Here is a 20073-nt window from a genome sequence, read left to right on the forward strand (position 1 = left end):
TCTTCTTCTTCTTCTTCTTCTTCTTCTTCTTCTTCTTCTTCTTCTTCTTTCTCTCTCATTATCTGCCCCTCCTCAATGCTGTGTTACTTCTCTGGCTCCTACGTGTGCACGTGGAGGTCAGCGAGGGCCGCGGCGATGAGAAAAAAAAGCCTTCCAGCGCTCTGCGTGGGAAACACCGATAAGCGGAAACATAACACGCCGTGGCGTCGTCATCTGTTGAAACTACCGTGTTTTTTTTTGGGACACCTTTGAAACACTGACCGCACCTTTTACTCTCAGATCTGGATCATTACAACTTGCTCAAAGGGTTAGGTCACCCAAATTGCAGAAACGTGGCATAGTTTCTTTTTCTCCCTCCACCCACAACACAAAGGAAGTGAAAGAAATGTCCTCACATTGATATATAATATTAGGTCCTTAAATACAGGGACATGAGTTAATCTGAAAGTATTATTTAGACAAGAGTCAGAGTAAAAACTAAGATTTCTTCCTTAACGAGATATATTCATGAGTTACATTGTTAATTGTTGCATCTAAAACAACGTAATAACACGTATTCCTCCATGAATATCTGATAAAACAAGCTTTTCTTTCATTACAAACTTGCTATTTTCCGACACTTCATTGACGATAAGTTTGAGCCCTAAAACTCTGACTCTCGTCCCACTCGAGTAACCTCAGCTTTTTATAGATTTGATTCCAATCAAAGCCTTTTAAAAGGGAGCATCCGTGTTGCAACCCACAGACTCGTATGTTTAGTACAGTGTGGGTTAAGTTTGGCCTCTTCAAATCCCTCCAGAGATGCCAGCACACTTCTCAGATATCCATCCACATGGCAGATTCGATTGCTTGGCTGGCTGGCTGGCAGAGCTCCGGGCAGAGTGTTGGAGTCAGTTCAGCAGGTCAGATTATAAAGTACCACATTGTGTGTGAGTGTGCGTGTGGATTTAGGGGAAACTCATCCTACACATTATCCAGCGTATACGTTTTTTTCTTCTGTGTCTGTTATCTGAAAGGCTCAGATTCTCCAGACAGACGCTTGTCAGAAGTCTGGCTGCTGAGGGTCTGGCCTGTTTTTCGGGCGTTATTGTCCAGCTTAGGTGGGAGGCAGACAGAAAAAAAGACAGTTTAAAGCTCCACAAGGTGACACCATTGGAGCAGGAGGCCCTCGACCATATGTTGTCTTATCCCCTCCCGTTTTGGAGACACCTTCTCAGTTGCTTTGACCCCCCCCCCAACATCCCCTCCCCCTCGCCGACCACGCTCCCGAGCCGGAGTGACAGCGACGCCTGCTCGGGCTTCTTATCGCAGGATCACCATTTCAAAGGGCACATAATACGTCAGTCTTATCCTCTGCCATAGTCTGCTCTGAGTTATTAAATCTCCCCGTGAATACACGCATCTGGTTTGATATCTAGCGTTGTTATTGTGCCCTCTCTGCATTTTATTACCTTCTTCTTTGTTTGTTTGTGGACGGTCTAAAGATCAAATCTGATACGTGTTTGTGCATGAAGCAATCCACGTTGAGAGGTGACAAACAGTGTGAAATGTGAGCTCATGAAACTCCTAACTTGTATCCTTCAGCCGTCCTCTCCAACATTTACTCGTTCTGTTACAGAGTGTGGCAGGCGGTTTTTCTGCTCCCATTTGAAAGGAGGACATTGTTGGTGGTTAAACATGTGGGTCTGTTAAGTCATGGCTCTGCTGAAAATCAAGGTTTAGATGTTTTTATTTTTAATAATAGAGAGGTGGTAGAAGAAGAAGAATAGACTCTCAGTATCTTTCATGGTTTAAAATGTCTAATGTGACAAACTGTCCTTTGTAGAATATTTATAGTTTGATCTTAGAAACTGTCAATGATTGTCACATTTTTGGATCAATTTGTGCTCATAATACATTTCAGTGGTGGAGTATTTACTCCAGCAGTGTATTTTAGTTTAGTTTTGAGGTACTTGTACTAAAGATTTTACACTTATATTCTTTCATACTTCAGAGGGAAATACTTTTTACTCCACTACATTTATCTGGAAGCTTTAGTCACCTTGCAAATCAAGATTTTATATCCAACCCCTGCAATGATTCTATGAAATATGATTCGTTGTTTTAGATTAAACCCTGCAACCGTCTGGGCCGCATTAACCTGCCAGGCGGCCCCGGGGCAAAGGTAAACCACGGGGGCCCCTAATGAGACCCCCCACCCTCCCTATTTCCCATGGGTTCCCCAATATAGCTTTGTTATAATTAAATTAAATTCAAAATTATGCAAAAACAGGGAGCATGTAAGCATAATATCAACTAGCTTTATGCTACATTTTCGTGGCGACGTTTGGGAACAGGACGGCGTAAAGCGTCAGAGCGTCTTTAGCTTCAGTAATGTGACTGATTTCAATGATTTTGCTTTTACTCTAAGTAAAGGACAGTTCTTCACACACACACACACGCACAGTAGGTCTGTGCTCTTGTTCAAAGGAGTCAAAGGCCTTCTTTCTATCAGGCGAACCCCAATCTGGTCTGAGACAATAAAGTGAGGCAGCTGTTGTGTCATGGGAGTGACAAGCGCAGGTGAGAGTTCCCCAGTTGTTCCCAGGCGTCAAGTCGGGAGTGTGAAGCTGTGGGCTCTGACACTGTGAGCATTGTTTAGGGGGAGTGTGTGTGTGTGTGTGTGTGTGTGTGTGTGTGTGTGTGTGTGTGTGTGTGAGAGAAAAAAAACTTAATTAGTGTATTTATCCGTCAAACCAGCTCTAGTATCCATTTTTCAGATGTATTTCACATTACTGTCGGATCGGTTTCACTGTCTCTTTTAGGCTCTCAGAAGTTGCCTGAAGTCCATGCAAACAAATCCCTCATTGGGTCGCACGTCTTTCAGATCTTTACTACACACTTTCTCTCATGTTTGCTGCCCCACATGGAAAAGATTCAAAAACACAGATATCTCGTAAATTGACGTCACAGATTTGCTTAGTGTGTGTGTTCATGTTTACCAACTTGGCTGCTGTTTGCTCGGAGTAATGTTACCAAACGTTACGAAAGTCAGGAGACTCTCCAGTTTCAATAGAACGAGAGCAGACGGCAGGATTTCATTTGAAATGGGAGGAATGAGGTCTGGATCAGGATGCGACACTCTTTGTTGCAGCTTCACTTCGTCAGATGAGACGAGTTTGTTTACAAAAAGCTTCTCCTCAGTCAACCACGATCCATCAGCAGGAAATGCGTAAAAAATGTGCTATTGATCTCATGTTTTCTTTGTTATATTTTTAGAAGCACTAATTTACAATTGTAATAAATCGGAGTACACAGCGGAGGATGTTGTCTACATATATGTGACCCGTCTTCTCTCCTGCTTCCTCCCCCCTTAGCGTCCTGGCATGCCGTCTGGAGCGAGGATGCCCCACCAGGGAGCTCCCATGGGCCCCCCCGGCCCACCGTACGGAGGGAGCCCGGCGGTGCGGCCCGGCCTGCCCTCAACCGTGATGGAGCCCAGTCGTAAGAGGCCCGCCCCCTCCCAGCAGGTCCAGCAGCAGCAGCAACAGCAGCAGGGCGTCCAGAGCCGGGCCAGAAAGTGAGTCCTGTCGACCCCCCAAAACTCCGACCTAAACGCTGCACGACTTGTTTGTAGAGCTCCTTTGTTTGTCTGCTTTTGTGTGGAGGGATTGAGATGGTGAAGAGGCTGTGGTTGCTCTTTGAACTTCACCAGTCGGGGCTTAGATCTTCAAAAAACCCAAACATGGAGATGGTCATGAATCACGTAGTAAGAGCTGGGCATCGAAACCACAATATCTTTCAGCACCAACCAAAATGAGTATGAACCTAAAACTGAACCGATACTAAACGCTGGTATGAAACTTTTTTTAGCAGATTCGTGGTGGGCTTTATTTATTTTCTCGCAATTTAGCTCATTTTAGACTTTATGTCATTCAGGCAAATGTGCACACAGCTGCTTGTGCTAAGACGTCATGAAACAGAATGCACTTTAGAAGTTTGTTTATTGATAGAAAAGGGTTTGAGAGAAAAATACAAAGTATTTTAATGGTCCAGAGTCTTAGGTATCGTACTGGCACCAGTATCAGAAGATTTCTTCTTGGTTATTTTACAATAGTGCTAAAATGATGAGTAGGTTAATCAAACAACTGTTTTTATAATTGAGTCATATATGTGATCTGTAAAGTAACAAGAGTCTGCAGCCTAAATGCTAGTGTCAGCTTGCTAACATGCTGTAATTAGCACCAAACAGAAAGTAAAGCTGAGGCGGACAGGAGTGTCATTAGTTTCACAGATAATAGACAAGTTATTACAATTCATCATGAATCTTTCAACACAAGTTCATGGTAATGCATTTAAAAGCTGTCGAGGTATTTCAGTCCGGACCAAAGTAGAGGACCCCAGCGCCACCATGTCATTAGCAAGGCTAATAAAAGAAAAGCGAAATAGATTTCCTGCTGTTGTCTGTTTTCTATCATCGTAAATTAGCTTTTAGACCATTAATCAGACAAAACCAATGGAAGTTATGATATTAAAAATATATATTTTCATTGAAGGATTGTGGATTAATAAGAGGAGAGCTAATGAAATCGATCATAACTTGCAGCCCTACAGTACAAGACACCCACAGCCAATTCCATACTGTGATCTCCGAGAATCCGAGAAGTGAAACCATGACCTTTGTGTGTCTCTGTTCAGCTTTCATTTCAATTTTAATTTTTGACTCTCTCCCACTGCTCCTTGTTTAGGATGCACCCTTTGCCCTGCTCGCTGCTCTTTGCATCCTCTCCTCACCATTCAGAACACAACTGTGACTGAATGTCTCTCCTCCGTTCACTCTTTGTGTCTCTTCGTTGTCTGGTTTTCCCCGCGGTCTCATCTATGCGGTGTCCATACTGCTGTCTGCAGGCGTTCAGACTCTACTTCTATCAGTACGATCTATTGTCTGCTGTTTGACAAAGGATCTGATCATCAGTATCCAGACACACACACACACACACACGTACACACAGTGGATGGATGTCTGTTAGGAGACGAGTGTGTGGCAGGTATGGTCATTAGAAAGGAGATCAATATGCGCACTCAGTGGACCTCTGTCTCTCTCGCTTTCATTCTCTCAGTATCTGCAGTACGATTGATCCACTTACAATTAAGCGGGCTTGTCGAACAGGTCGGGGGAAATGTTCTCCCACGTCGGGGGCCTCAACCCCCAGAGCGGCCCTGCTGGCTGCGGAGGGTCTGATCGATGGACCAGGGTGACCCGTCCAGGTGTCTCTCTAGAGAGAAGTGCGCGTGTCCTCTGGCAAACAAAGTTGATGCTCCGGCTCTCCAAACTCGCTATAACTCCGTCCAGCTCAGACCCCACGACGCTGCCAGCTGGGGGGCCGGACCACCTGTGTTTGTCATTGAGACCTCGTGGCCCCAGCGACTTTCGCTCTGCAGAACAAACGCTGTCCTGCGCAGGGCTGCTGCTATAAATAGGATTTAATTCCAGGTTTGCTTTGCATAAAGTGCTGTGAATACTCAACCTTGTGTCAGAGGAATTACGTTTATATGCTACTAATTTGTTTCCCCAAAATACCGAAACACTTTGTGTGCCCAGGACTGTGACGCCAGTGTGCTTAAGCGACTTGCAATGACGTAAAAGTGTAGATTGCAATGTAGAGGCTTTTATTTCTGCGGTGTGTCTCGTAGCAGGAAGTACTCAGGACAGATGGTCTTAAAAAGCGTGTTAAAGCAAAGACATCTGTGTGTCCTGGGCAAAACTTTTCCATTGCAGTTTATATTACTCATTTGGAAAGTTGATGCCATGTGGAGTAAAATCTACTTGTGCCTTTTTAGTAGCTTTTTCTCATCATATTTTTGTACAACATAAATTGTGGATTGTTTTTATGCAAATCAGTTGCTTATTATTGTAGTTGTTATGTTTCATTATGGAGCGTCTTTGTATCACAAAGGCGGATGGTAAAAAACATCTTTAATTGCATGAAAATGAGTTAAAAACTGTGGACTTCTTCCACAAAAATGCCGTGCAATTTCACACTTTTAAGAGTCGACTTGTTTCAGTTTCCTCGTCTGGATGAGAAGGTTCATTACAACGAGTGTAACCAAACCCAGCAGGGATGTCAAAGTGCACTGACTCACGAGAAATGTAAGCACCGGAGTGATTTTTAGCTGGTGTTAAGTTACTCTGGAACGATCTGCTCTTTTGTTTTTGAGAAATCCAATTTCACCCATTTCCTCCATTAGATTGGTTCACATGTTGGGGACTTTCAGATGAACATAAACCTTGGTTTTTATTGTAAAACCGTTCCTAGCTGCTCAAGACGTTTGATATCAGACTCTTAGGGCTGCTTAGGAACTTCGCTGGTTTCACTCGACAATTAAACAGGTTTCTTGTTGCTAGGCCAGATATTTTAAGGTGCTTCGAAATGAGCGAAAAAGGTGTGAGCAGCATGCACGTTGTCGTCATTCCGCACATCACTTCATCTATGCAACATCCATATTTGCCATCCAGAGCCGAACGATAGAGCTGAACCTCCTGTTTTGCTCCTCTTTCCTGTGACACACACAAGTTCCCGGTGTGTCCGTCTGTCTGTGTGTTGTCTGTCTGCGTGTGTGAAGCATGATTGTTTTGGTTCACAGAGAGACTTTGTTGAATGAGCGTGTCCCTCAGATGAGCGGGGACGCCTCCCAGCACCTCCTCTGCTGCACTCTGTGCGTGCATGGACGCAGACACACGCCTATCCCAGTGCCTGCCCTTATCTGGGTTTATTAAGAGTTTGCACCCACTAACAAACCCTTTACCACACATCCTACACATACAGACACTCAAACAGCCAGAACCACCAGGTGTGTCCCCCCCCCCCTCCCTCCTCCCTCCTCTGACATCGTACTTGAGTGTGTGTCTCGCCACAACTCTAATCGGACAACCTTCGAATCCTCACCAATCCTTAGGAAGCCAGTCGGATTCCCCGGAGCCAATGAGATCCCGGCGAGGCAGATGGACATGAGAGAGCCCCAATCAGATCCCACGCTCGGATCAAAGTAGGAGCTTGTTCTGCTGCATGTCCATTTTCTTAACGTTTTGATGACTCCTAGCCTTTCGCCCGAGCCCAGCACTCCCTGAATGAGTTCCTTTGGCCAACCGTACGGTTCAGGCCGGGAAGTTGAGTCCCTAAAATGTAGTGGTGCATGCTTTGGACTGGAGCATGGCATGATGGGAACCGTTTGTTTCAGCCAGAACAGAAACGTAAATTAGAATCCAATCTAAAAAAACCTTTTATAAATAGTTGAAAATGGCGGGTTGTTGTGATGCAGATGTGTGTTTTCCTTTGCAATGCATCCCCGGATCTTTCGAGCGTCCTTGCAGCAGGCTTGTTTCAGTATTTGGCATGCTGATGTAACACACTGCCGCACAGACCGGTGCAGTGCTCTGTGATAGAAAATTCCTCTACACTGCAAAAAAAATCCCCTTCTACAAACAAGAACAAATATTACGTGATCTAAAGAAAATGAGTTAAAAAAAAAAATGTCTACCAATATGATGATATATACCATATAAACCAAGGTTTCTCTGTGTTATTGATAACGTTGTATATATGTCCCTGCTGCCGCTCTATTAGGTCATTATGTAAACAAACATGCACCTTCATTTTTCTGGTACCTTGGATTAACCAAAAGCAGACATTTCCATTTATTTTAACTTTAATAACAATATCTATTGATAATGCAACATAAAATGACCAATTCTGATGATATCCATATCGCCCACACCTAGTATTGCAAAAGATTTTGCACTAGCATAAACACCTCACCAATGTCACTGCGAAAGTCCATCTAAACTAAACTAAATTTGTTGCAGAGAGCGAGATGAGGAGATGCACTTTTGTGCCTGTATGCTAAATATGCAGCCAGTTAGCCTAGCTTAGCGCAAATACTGGAAACAGGTGGAAACAGCTAGCCAGGCTCTGTTTGAAGGAAACGCTAAAGATCACTGATTAACGCGTTGTATCTTGTTTTAAATCTGTACAACAAATGACGAGTTGTGTTATTTTTACACTTCAGTTTTTGTACAGTCTAAACAAAGACGATCCATCCATCCATTGTCTGATAGATAATCCCTCCAGCTCTACCCCAGGTCCTCTTACTAGTTGGCGTCCAGGAGGCATCCTGATCAGATGATTGGCCCCTTTCGATGCGATAGAGTAACATCTCTCCTCCGAGCTCCTCTGGATATCTGAGCTCCTCGTTCATTCAGTCCAGACACCTTACGGAGGAAGCTCATTTCCAGCCGCTTGTATCCGCAATCTCTACCTTTGGTCATGAGCTTTGAGTGGTGACAGAAAGGATAAGGGTCGGAACGTGGATGGACTGGTAAATCAAGAGCTTTACTTCATGCTCAGCTAAGCTAGCCACCTGCTGGCTGTTGGCTTATATTTAGTGGACAGATACAAGAGTGGTATCAATCTCCTCATCTTAATATAAGACTTGATATCGGCAGTGACACTTGGCAAATTCACAATCAAAGTGCTTAAAAGTAGACTGTACTTTAATTTAGCACCATCTAAGAGGTAATATCCTAAAACGCTACTACAGAGAAGAACCCGACGTCTTTGAAATAAACACAAATCAACCTAAAATAAATTATTCCGACTTTTTTTAAATTGCTCTTTTTGCAGTGTAGTGCCATCCAGGTGTTTTATAGGCAGTGTCCTTCTGCAGGCACCAACATCAGAACACTTGCATGAATTTACAAGGGCGCTCCACGTGTCACAGGTGTCCACAGATCGAACATTTAAGGGCATTTTTGTAATCGGTGTCACCGAGTAAGAAAGTTCTGATGAAGGCACAACGTTGGCACAGATTGTCTCATTGTCCTTAGTTCCTCCGCGGTAAGTATGAGATGATAATAACAAAAAAAAAACAGGATTTGAAATGTTGTTCTCACACAGCAGAAACATTCATGAATGAAAACATCTACCTGCACACACATGCATTCTCCGCCGAGAAAATCATTCCTAAAAGCTCTTGAACACACATCCCGTCACCATCCGAGAATCTGCAGAGTGTGTGTGTGTGTGTGTGTGCGTGTGCAATGAATACATGTCAGGCAAGAGGTGCGTGATGTGACACTTTCTTGGCTGTTAGAGGCTCTCGTTCTCCAGGTGGACCGCTGCATTTCAGATACCACACACACACACACACACACAGCTGGGATGCTGGGGTGCTGGATATGGCCCAGCATTTTAGCAGATGGCCTGGGTGCTACGCTATCAGTCACCATAGTAACATGCTCTCTTTTTCCTCTTTCCCTCTGTCTTTCTCTCCCTCTCTCTAGTGCTAAGAGAAGGAAAATGGCAGACAAGATTCTTCCGCAAAGGGTGAGGCTGCATCTTTTTTACCTTTGTTGCTGTGTGTTTTTGTTGTTAATGTCTGTGCGTGTGTGTTATTATCTTTTGTGTGAAGAAAAGGGAAAAAGATAAATCATGGTCGGTTCTTGGAAGGCGCAGAGGGCCAGATGATTATGTGTTATGTCCAAATGAGGAGAGAGCGGATGAGGGCAGCGATCAGGAGGTTTTAGGGAAAACATTGTTTTAGGGTTTTTTTCTGTTGTTTGGATGGTGGCTCATTGATTTCAATTGGAGCAGTCAGCGGGATATGGCAAAGACAACCACAAGTAGAACCGAAAGAGAATTGCCACAGGTGAGTCTTAGCCGATAGAGGTTGTGATTTTCATCCCGTGGTCTCAGTTTTTCGGGCCCCGTGCCACGCCATCACCTCACCACGTCCCGGCCAGCACACAGAGGGCTCTCACACTGAAACTATGGAGGTCTGGAGCCCGTGAGCGTCTTGGCTCAGGTCTTATCCCCCTAACATAACCCAGACAGAGAGATAGCAGTAGGCATGGCCGGCGCGCCACTCCACAATAATGAGTCAGGGACGGGGAATGTCTGCCACACTCCTCCGTCTGCTCGGCACCTCGGCCCGGTGAAAGACAGTGAGATGGAGATAAAGAAGGAATGGGAGGGAACAATGGAGGCAGCCATTTAGAGAGAAACATGAAAGAGAGAAGTAGAGGGAGGGAAGAGAAGGAGAGAGTGTGTGTGTGTGTGTGTGCGCACAGTTTGGTAAGTAAGCAGCAGCAGCCCTTGATGCTTCGAGGACTTTCATCGGTATGGTAATGTCTGAGTCCCGGCTGGTTGGCTGCACACTCTGCATCTCATTTTTTATCCCCCAGTGTCCCCAGGACGGTGTGGACCACCGTATGAACGGCAGGCTGGGCAGCAGTTTTTGGAGGAAAATAAGTCTTATACATAGAGCAAATATTGCACACAGTTAATTATTCTCCATATACTGTAATCATTTGAATATTGGTAATCTGATGAGCTCTATTTGGGATGACAGGGTATTAAGTCCTTAGTCTTCTCAAGCCTGTTTGGTGTCACAGGTGTATCCAGGTTTTTTGCATGCAACGGCATACAACATAAGTCCCTGGCTGAAGGCAAATCAGGGCCATTACAGCTCACGGTCCGCATCTTAAACCCCCACTAACCTAGCGGTGGGTCAGTCAGCAAAAACTCATTCTGTGCAGCCAAACTTTGTTCAAACCCTCCGAACTGTATTTAAAATATAGTGGAGATCCTAAACATCCAAAAAGAAAATATGTTGGTCTGAATTTCTGGGAAATGGGTATAAAATGGTGTGCAAGAAATCAAGAACATTTCCATTTGACACTGAGTCTTGGGTTTGATTGTTTCACCCAGTCTCAATGGAGAAGCTGGCAAGTTGATACAGAATATGTATGTGATACTGTCAGACAGACAGTAAGATAGCATTAACATTAAAGGTTCTTAAAGAAGAAATTAGAGGATTAGATTTGAGATTTTAGGAACTTCGCCTATTAGCTTCCTTGCAAAGTTAGATGAGAAAATCTCATAGACGTCTATAGGATCTGACTACTTTATGCAACCACGAGTCGCCCCCTGCTGGCTATAAGAAAGAATGCAAGTTTAAGGAACTTCCTTATTGGCAGAACCAGAGGTTGCCGCCAGGATTAACAAACATAAATAACATTGAATTATTTCTTGAGCTTTAGAGGTGCTGGTAGGTGGATTTTGTTTCTTTTACACAGAGCCAGCCTCGCTGTGTCCCTCTATTTTCGTGTCTTTTTGCTAAATGAAGCTAACCGGCGGCTACTATTAGCTTCCTATTTACTGTATTTACTGTGGTGTCGATCTTCTCATTTTAGGATAACTCTCGGCAAGAAAGCGAATAAGAATTTTCACAAAGCGTTGAACTCATGCTTTCCTGTTATTCTGTATAAATGATACCATTCCTTGAAACGATATGTTATGGGGCTAAATGTCCTTCAAACAAGTCCTTGGAGACAGGGCAGACAGCTAATCTGTTTAAGCCTTTTAGTGATATTCAGATAGCGTATGTGAAGAAAGTCTTCTTAATCTGATGTGTGTGAGATCTAAAGATTTTAACGTCAGACTGTCTCTCCTCTGAGTAGATCCGTGAGCTGGTCCCAGAGTCTCAGGCCTACATGGATCTTCTGGCGTTCGAGCGCAAACTGGATCAGACCATCATGCGCAAACGTGTGGACATCCAGGAAGCACTGAAGAGACCAATGAAGGTAAGGGGAAAAATCAGGAGCCAGGGAGACCTGCTGTCCTTCAAGTGTCAGTCTAATTAATATCATATTTGCACCTAAACAGGTATTGAAAGGTCGCCAAATAGTTAATAACTTTATTTTTCACCGCATCTTTGAAGACAGAAAGCATCTTTTTTCCAGACTAAAGACTCATCCAGAGTTGTATTTATTAATTAATTTCTTTTTTAATTCATTTATTTATTCCGAACTTAATCGGTGTGCATTAGTCTCTTCATCTTCATCTTCTCTCCTTTTTTATCTTGTTTTCATCTTTTCAATCATTTGCAAAGCACCTTGAATTGCATTTGATTTCTTTTGAAAGGTGCCATATTAATAAAACTCGATTAGATTTCTCTTGTCGCATCAAAACACATTTTTGATCTGCCGTTACGTCGAGCTAATCGGATCCAGATGGGCCGCCTGCACCGTGACCGTTCAACTGAAGACTTGGTGAAACGTCCGTTTAATTTGTGGTGTTGTTATGTGCCCTTGTGTCAGCAGCAGAAGCGTAAACTGAGGCTCTACATCTCCAACACCTTCAACCCGGCCAGACCCGACGCCGATGACTCAGATGGCAGCATTGCATCGTGGGAACTGCGAGTAGAGGGGAAGCTGATAGACGATGTGAGTTTTGTTCCTCTAAAATACACAGTGTCTATTTTATTTATTGTTTCATACTTATGATATTTAAAAATTGATATAACTGAGATCATAATCTCCCCATATAGCATGAACGCGTGCTGCTCTGGGTCTTTTTGGGCCGGCAGTCAGTAATGATGTGCTCAAACGAATTTGGACAGAAAAGTATCGTCTGGCTCGGAATATAAAAATGAATGACTGCTGTTGTGAAGAGTGTTTAGAGAGACTGTAGATGCAGCTTGAAAAGCAGAAGGATTTTTTAGCGTCCCTTGAAAAAAGCTCTGATGTTCTTAGCAGGGCAAGCAGCAAAGACGTCATCTCACAGCGGTAGGAAGCATTTAGGTTTCTCAAACCTCAAATATTTCTGGAGGAAATGGACCCTGAGAATAGTGTCTAGTGTCTAGTGTCTAGTGTCTCGCTTTCCATGCTGATCTCACTCAGCCCATTGTGCGTTTTTTGATGACTGCTACGAGCGAACACACGGCGGCTAATGTTTGCTGTTGCATTTGTGCTTCCGATTCACACATTCGTTAACCACAAGCCCTCTCTGTCCGTTTCACAGCCGGGGAAGCAGAAGAAGAAGTTCTCTTCGTTTTTTAAGAGCCTGGTGATCGAGCTGGACAAAGACCTCTACGGTCCTGACAACCACCTGGTTGAGGTTAGTTCAAACATGGCCGCTGCATCTTGACCACAGAGGAAGAGGCTCGTTTTAGAATGACCTTTTACCTGCTCTGACAAAATGATTGCAGACTTTCAAGTGTTCACGATGATGATCATCGGTTTTGAAATGAATGAGCTTCAAATATCAGTATTTGAATCAGTAGAGGTAGCACTACATGGCTCTGGCTCTCATTTCTTTGTATTTGGATTCTTCTTGCTCTTTTCTACTCGTTCATACTCTCAGAATGTTACACATCTTTCATACATTCTGGGTATTATTTAACTTTTAAATCCCTTTAAAACTTTATTTGAAGCTCAGTAAGAAATCAGATTTTTTTTATTGTTTGGATTGTTCAGAGTTAAAGTGAGTCAAGTCAACGTTAGAGTGGAGAGAAGCTTTAATATCTTCCTTAAAAAATGATCTTAAAGTTACTCTCATTCCCACAATTTTCACATTTCATACATACTTTTAGCTTCAAAACGTAGAAAGCCTCAAAAATGAAGCTACAGCCAGAAAACTGTTGATGATCGTAAAAAGGCAAAAGGAATTTTTATACTTTGCCTTTTTTTTTTTTTTTTTTTGATTAAACAAACAAAATACAACATGCTAATCAGTGACCTTTACAGGTGCTGGTAGGTGGAGTGATATCACAGGTGGAGCTAATTACATTAACGATGGCTCACTTGCATTTCACAGCTGTAGTTTTTAATACGCTGCATGATGAGACCTTCTCTTAAAGCACATGTTTTTATCATCTAATTGGCTTATTTTTCCCCGCTTAAGTGTTTGGTTTTATCTCTTCAACATTCTGGACAACTTGCTTGTCACTTCATAGCTAAAAGCTTCAATTTGATAGTTCACATCCATTAGTATTATAGCTTTTGTACATCCAAATTCGGTGAATCAGACTCTGTTCAGCCATGCAGTGAGGGTCGGTGACGGTTTTTCACTAAAGATTGTTATTTTGTGACGTCTGGTTAAGTCTCCAGCTACACTCACCCCAACTAACCTGCTCCTTTTTTTTTACCACCCTCTTTGAATTCATACAAAATCAAACAGACAGAGCGAGTGGAATGCCCTCTCTCTTCTTTTTAACAATTAGATTTTCTAAAACAACAGAAAGGACAGACTTTTTTTTTCCCCCAAACTGTGCAAGGTTGTTTTTTTAACATGCAGGTGTTAGAGCTGCAGAAAACAAGTGCTTACTAATTAAACACAATCATTAGCTGCCCTTCACGTTGTATCCTCACTAAATGTATTGATTTCGGAAAAAAAATAAAAAGCTTTAGAAATTTCGAAAGCGAAAAATTATGACTTCTCAAGGTTCCTCCTTTAAAGAGGGTATTTTGGCAAAGGCACTCAGGTGCATCGCTTTCAATGATTTTCCATCAAAAGAATTTCTTTCTCTACCTTGAGGTAAAATCAGTACTTCTGAATCCGCCATTGGTTGGAGGAAGACATTACTCTGTATTGCATGCCAAGTTGCTGCAATCCGCTGTACTGAAGACGGAGCTTAAAGTGCTTTTCCTTTCAGTTTCTAGATAAAATGGAGACGTTAAAAAGCATTTCTTCTGCGGTTATATACAGAGGAGGTTCCGATATACGTAAACACAAAGACTAAAACACAGAATAATTTGGAAATAGTTAGTTTAATTGAGTTTTTCTGTTTCACTTCAATTCTGCGCTGACGGTGTGATCCTGGGTGTGATAACATTCAGCTTCACAGCCACATGGTTAACCTCTTGCTATCTTGGTTTCTCAGCACACTGTGCATGGCTAGTTTGCAGATATTTAACCTCTCGCCGAACCACAGGCTCCATGCTGTAGGTCAAGATCAAGGCTGCTGGATGCAGGTGCACTCAATGACTTCTTTTGTACATTTGTTCAACGGCCAAATCTCCTGCAGCTTCATTAAAGCCCCTGAAAAACATTCACATCTTGAAGTAATTCTCTGTAACATTAAATATAAATCAACAATTAAAGATAAAGTTCAAGAAGTATTCTTTTTTAAGAGTTCTACACTCAATAAGGCTAACGCTAAAGCTCACAATGACAATGCTAACACTCTGGTGTTTAGCATGTTCACCATCTTAGTTCAGGGGGGTTAGCATGCTAACGTTTGCTAATGAGCGCTAAACACAAAGTCAAGTTTTTGTAGGTATTTGGTCGTAAAGCAAAGTATTGAACAAATTTAAAATGCGCATGGTTATGTATAAGTATATGCTTGTATACATTGTCCGTGTACAGTCAATACAACGTGCAGGATTTGTATTGGACGATGATGGATGATATGCACATGTTAAAGCACAGTGTGTGTTTTAAACTGTAAAATATATCATCCATAATTTCTAGGTATGTGTATGTTTGTTTCACACTTTCAAATGAAGCGTGAAACCAACAGGAAATGAAGTGTGATACTATATAAAAAAGACAATTCAGTCTGAATAAACCACCTCAGTTTGGGGTGTGTAGTCACTCTGCGGCGGTTTGCTCTTTCAGTGGCACCGCACGCCCACCACTCAGGAGACGGACGGCTTCCAGGTGAAGAGGCCGGGCGACGTGAGCGTGCGCTGCACTCTGCTGCTGATGCTGGACTACCAGGTGAGGGCGCCGCACAGTTAATACATCAGACCGTTGTGGTGACAACCCGCAGGCTTCACATCGCTGATAAACCACCAGAAACATTACAGAGTGCATTGGAGACTCCATTTTGAACCTGACATCTGTCTCCAAGCCCGGGGAAAATACGATAAGGATGCCAGATGCGATGATGTAAAGGCTCCGAGGTGGGCGGTCGTACAAAAAGAAAGTGTTGTAATGCGATCATGTCGTCTCCGCAGCCTCCCCAGTTTAAGCTGGACCCTCGCTTGGCTCGCCTGCTTGGCATTCACACCCAGACTCGCTCCTGCATCATCCAGGCCCTCTGGCAGTACGTCAAGACCAACAAGCTGCAGGACTCCCATGACAAGGAGTACATCAACTGTGACAAGTACTTCCAACAGGTACGGGACTCTGTGTGTGTGTGTGTGTGTGCTATAAATCACGCTGTTGTTGCATAAATATTAATATCCGTGTTGCTGAAAATCTGCTATTCCTGCGACAATGCGAGTAAAAACATCTATCTTGCAATACTGACCGCTGTAATTTCCAAATTATACACGATACAAACTCCATTTGAACAAATTAGTCTTCTACAATACAAGTAAAATCAGCCAGTGAGCTCTTTTATTCTACACTTTTTAAATATATATTTTAACTCTAAAGGAAAACTCTGTCTTTATGCCTCCACTTTTGTTTTAGCGAAATCAATTATCCTAGCCGTACATATTAATACGCCCCATGATAAATGTGTTTTGGCACTGTGTGTATTATTAACAGACTCTTTCCCTCCTCTGCAGATCTTTGACTGCCCTCGGCTGAAGTTCTCTGAGATCCCTCAGCGCCTCACCAACCTCCTCCTACCCCCCGACCCCATCGTCATCAACCACGTCATCAGGTAAACTATTATTTAACCCACAAACAACAACATAAGACAAGTATGAGGATGTCCATGTATACGTTTTTCAATGCGAAGTGGTGCCATGATGTATTTATCTTTGTCTGACTTATGTTTGTCGCTCTTGTAGAAAAAAGGAAAAGACGTATCTAATTAGGGAACATGGATTCAGCCTCTTTGCAGGCATCATGACATGCTTTAAAGGATTTGTTGAAATATTTCTCTCTATGTTCCGTAATTCTTATCTCCTGTACAAATGAACGTTTGCTCTCCGCCAGCGTGGATCCCAACGACCAGAAGAAGACGGCCTGCTACGACATCGACGTGGAGGTGGAGGATCCCCTGAAGGGCCAGATGAGCAGCTTCCTCCTCTCCACCGCCAACCAGCAGGAGATCGCCTCACTGGACAACAAGGTGATATCACCAGCATCACAGAAGGAAAGCTTTGGATTGATTCACCTTTCATGTTGTAAATTGTAAATGTTCCACATGGGAACAAGTAACTCTACTTTTAACAGGAGCTGTTGTTTTATGGTAGTTTGCTTGCACAGGGTGATAGTAGATCAATGTTTTGCCAGTTTATTACCATTTTAAAAGAGCAATATCTTATCGGGGCCATTGAAGGTAAAAAAAGAAACGAAACCAGGAGAGGGTAGTAATACTCAAAGAAGGATTTAAGTTGTAAATATCAGAGAACTCTGAGATTATGACGTCATACATTTGCAAGAAAGAACTCACACATTTCTGAGAACTGTCACAGTAATGTCTGCTGATTCTGGTAGTTTGATTATTTCCTTGTTGATCCAACTTTGCAAAGTGAAGCGATGCGGTTCCTTAATAAGAGAACACTCTTTCTACCAGTTCATTTTCTCTTAAACGTGTGAGTTATTTCAAAGAGAATATCAGAGTTTTTTTCTCTCAAGTTAACGACTAAAATCTCGTAAATTCAAACTTTTTTTCACTTCAAATATTACCGTTCTCCTCTGGCTCGGTAATTAATTCATTATTATTTTTGTGCCTACAATGGCCCTGATACGCCGGCTTAGAGATAAATCTGTTTCTATGTGATCCATTCTTTTTGAGAAGATCAACATACTTTAGACACAGTTTCATTTTGTAGAACTGAACTGTTGATGTGAGCCGGTTTGGAGAACTTTTCTTCTGTTGCCCCTGATGTTTATATCTATAAACATTGTTATGTACTGAGTAAATATGTGTTTCCTATTTTTAAATGTTTGGAGATTTGATTCTGAGACTTAAACACAGAATCAGTTTTACTAGATTTAGTATAATTTTTGATATTTTTATTATCAGGATGCAGAGTTTATTTAGTTAAATGCTAAATAAATAAAGAACATTTTCTTGATGTACTGTAACTGTTTCTCTTTCAGATCCATGAGACCATCGAGTCCATCAACCAGCTGAAGATCCAGAGGGACTTCATGCTCAGTTTCTCCAGAGATCCCAAGGGCTACATCCAGGACTGGCTCAAATCCCAGAGCCGAGATCTTAAGGTTTGATATTCATACACACACACACACACACACACTCATGCCTTTTCTTTTGTAATTTAAAGTTCCATTGAAACAACTCGCTGCGTTTATTTGGACATATGTTCGGGGGGGGGGTAATAAAATGCAGGAAGTCACTTTGAATATCAAAACATACAAATGATGTTCTCAGTTTATGAAATATGATGCATTATAGATTCAATATATATTGATTGTAGATTAAACCACTCAATTGTATATAAATTGGTAGAATATATATTTGAATTTTCACCAGCTACAACTAAAAACTACGACTAAATAATACATAATAATATAATGTCACACTGAGGGGTCATTATGTCGCCTCATGACAACTTTAACTTTGATACTTTGAATATTTCTGTTTCTGTGATTTTGACCTGCAGTGGACTGACTGTGGTGTTGCCATGTTTACTTCCTGTCACATATAATATTAATGTTGGTTATTATTTGGTCCTGTCATTAATGGTTTCCTTCTCGCTGGCTGCAGTTAATGACAGACGTAGTCGGGAATCCTGAAGAGGAGAGGAGGGCGGAGTTTTACCACGAGCCCTGGTCCCAGGAGGCCGTCAGCCGCTATTTCTACTGCAAGGTGAGGAAACGTCTTTTACACTCACTTTCACAACAACTTCCCAGCTCGGCCTCCAGATGCTCAGGCGACGCATTTCTCCTTTCTCCTCCTTTCCTCCTTTCCTCTGCAGATCCAGCAGAGGAGACAGGAGCTGGAGCAGGCCTTGGCTGTCCGCAACACCTAAATCCAGGCCCTCCTGAATCTCTGCGTGAGTGTGTGTATATGCGTGTGAGGCCATCGCTGTAGTCCGGTGAAGCCTCTAAAAATGGCGGCGACCTAAAAAAAAAACAAATAATAATAATAATAATCTTTTGTCAAAGTGATAAAAGAAAATGCAAAAATGTGAAGTTTAGAGGAAGAGCGATGTTCACGTATGGAAGCCCAGATCTCGATGCACACGTGCGTCCGCTGCACATCTGTCCCGTTTCGTGCAGGACCGTCAGGACGTCATCATTAACCGCATGTGTTCAGCTGCACCCTTCCGAGGTCAAGACCCTCGGAGACCTCCTCTTCATCGCTACTCTCTCCTTTTTTTTGTTGTAAATACGTCACACACACACACACGTCAAGACGAACTCTGAACCGGCTGCTCACACACCGCGGTGTTTTTTTGGGGGATTCTCATCTCGAAAAAGAGTTTCCTTCTGGACGAGTCTTCAAATTTCATGTTTTCCAACTCTGAAACTGATTTATTGTTTGATTGTAAGTGTGACTGTGTGTGTTTTTTTTAGTTTGTTCTCATTAGGAGAGTGTTTTTTTTTAAATATTGATTAACTACACCAGCAAAGAGATTATGGTGTGACACAGGAATCAGTTCTATCTATAACCCCCGAGGTGTGGATTTCATTCATTTTCAGGTTTGAGTGAATCAGTTCAAACCTCCAGTGTGTCTCATTCTAGAGTTATTCGCCAGTAAACAGTGTTAGACAAGTTAACTGAAGTTATATCACATGATTATCACAACAAGGATAGTGTTTTAATGAAGGAGAAATAAGTATTGATCTTCCCAGCTTTTTCCTCCCTTAATCATAGCAAAAATGACAAATATGCCTAAATACATGTTGGGACTGATGTGTTTCGTCAAAGTCGCTCACTGCCTCCTCCTTGTGTCGTGTTAGTCGCGTGTTTATGTCCTGAAGGTGTTACCAAAGGTTGCAACAAGAAGAAGAGAACATGATCACTGAAATAGAAGTGGGCAAAAAACACTGCACCTGGGGTTTCACCGCAAATTGCAAAAACATTTCCCTTGTAAGGTGGTCATAAAAAAATCTGAACAATCTGGGTAGTCTCAGAGCGGATTCAGTCCCAAATGTTTGCCTTTTGTAGCCAATTAGGCCTCAGGTTTTTATAAACAAACTCTAAAACTGTTATTGCAATGAACACTAAACCCCAGGTCTGGAGGATTTTGTCCATTCCTACACTTTTTTTATGTTACATGAAGAAGAAAACGATTCTAGAGATGTGAATGTACATATGTTTTTTCCCTTAAGAGGGCCAACTGTACAGTATGTGACAGACTATTTGTGTGTTTGTTTAAGG

The 20073-nt window shown here is 42.5% G+C and overlaps 1 protein-coding gene across 10 annotated transcripts in view; it reads left to right on the forward strand.

The window, feature by feature from the left end:
* The window catches only part of smarcd3b (SWI/SNF related BAF chromatin remodeling complex subunit D3b), a 32360-nt gene extending 12741 nt beyond the window's left edge, over positions 1–19619 (forward strand). For 2 of the 10 annotated variants that reach the window (XM_031850065.1, XM_031850059.1), the window contains exons 2-14: positions 3357–3559; positions 6937–7026; positions 9320–9362; positions 11498–11620; positions 12137–12262; positions 12840–12935; positions 15411–15539; positions 15779–15940; positions 16337–16434; positions 16713–16872; positions 17826–17948; positions 18454–18555; positions 18665–19619. In XM_031850065.1, the coding sequence (XP_031705925.1) occupies positions 3357–3559; positions 6937–7026; positions 9320–9362; positions 11498–11620; positions 12137–12262; positions 12840–12935; positions 15411–15539; positions 15779–15940; positions 16337–16434; positions 16713–16872; positions 17826–17948; positions 18454–18555; positions 18665–18718 (1509 nt within the window). In that variant the 3' untranslated portion in view covers positions 18719–19619. The remainder of the gene's footprint in view (positions 1–3356; positions 3560–6936; positions 7027–9319; positions 9363–11497; positions 11621–12136; positions 12263–12839; positions 12936–15410; positions 15540–15778; positions 15941–16336; positions 16435–16712; positions 16873–17825; positions 17949–18453; positions 18556–18664) is intronic. The other 8 variants (XM_031850060.1, XM_031850061.1, XM_031850062.1 and 5 more) reach the window with 8 other exon arrangements.
* Positions 19620–20073: the final 454 nt, after the last annotated feature.

Source organism: Anarrhichthys ocellatus, unplaced genomic scaffold (genome assembly GCF_004355925.1).
Source record: "Anarrhichthys ocellatus isolate YVR2014 unplaced genomic scaffold, GSC_Weel_1.0 scaffold10, whole genome shotgun sequence".
NCBI classification, from domain to species: Eukaryota; Metazoa; Chordata; class Actinopteri; order Perciformes; family Anarhichadidae; genus Anarrhichthys; species Anarrhichthys ocellatus.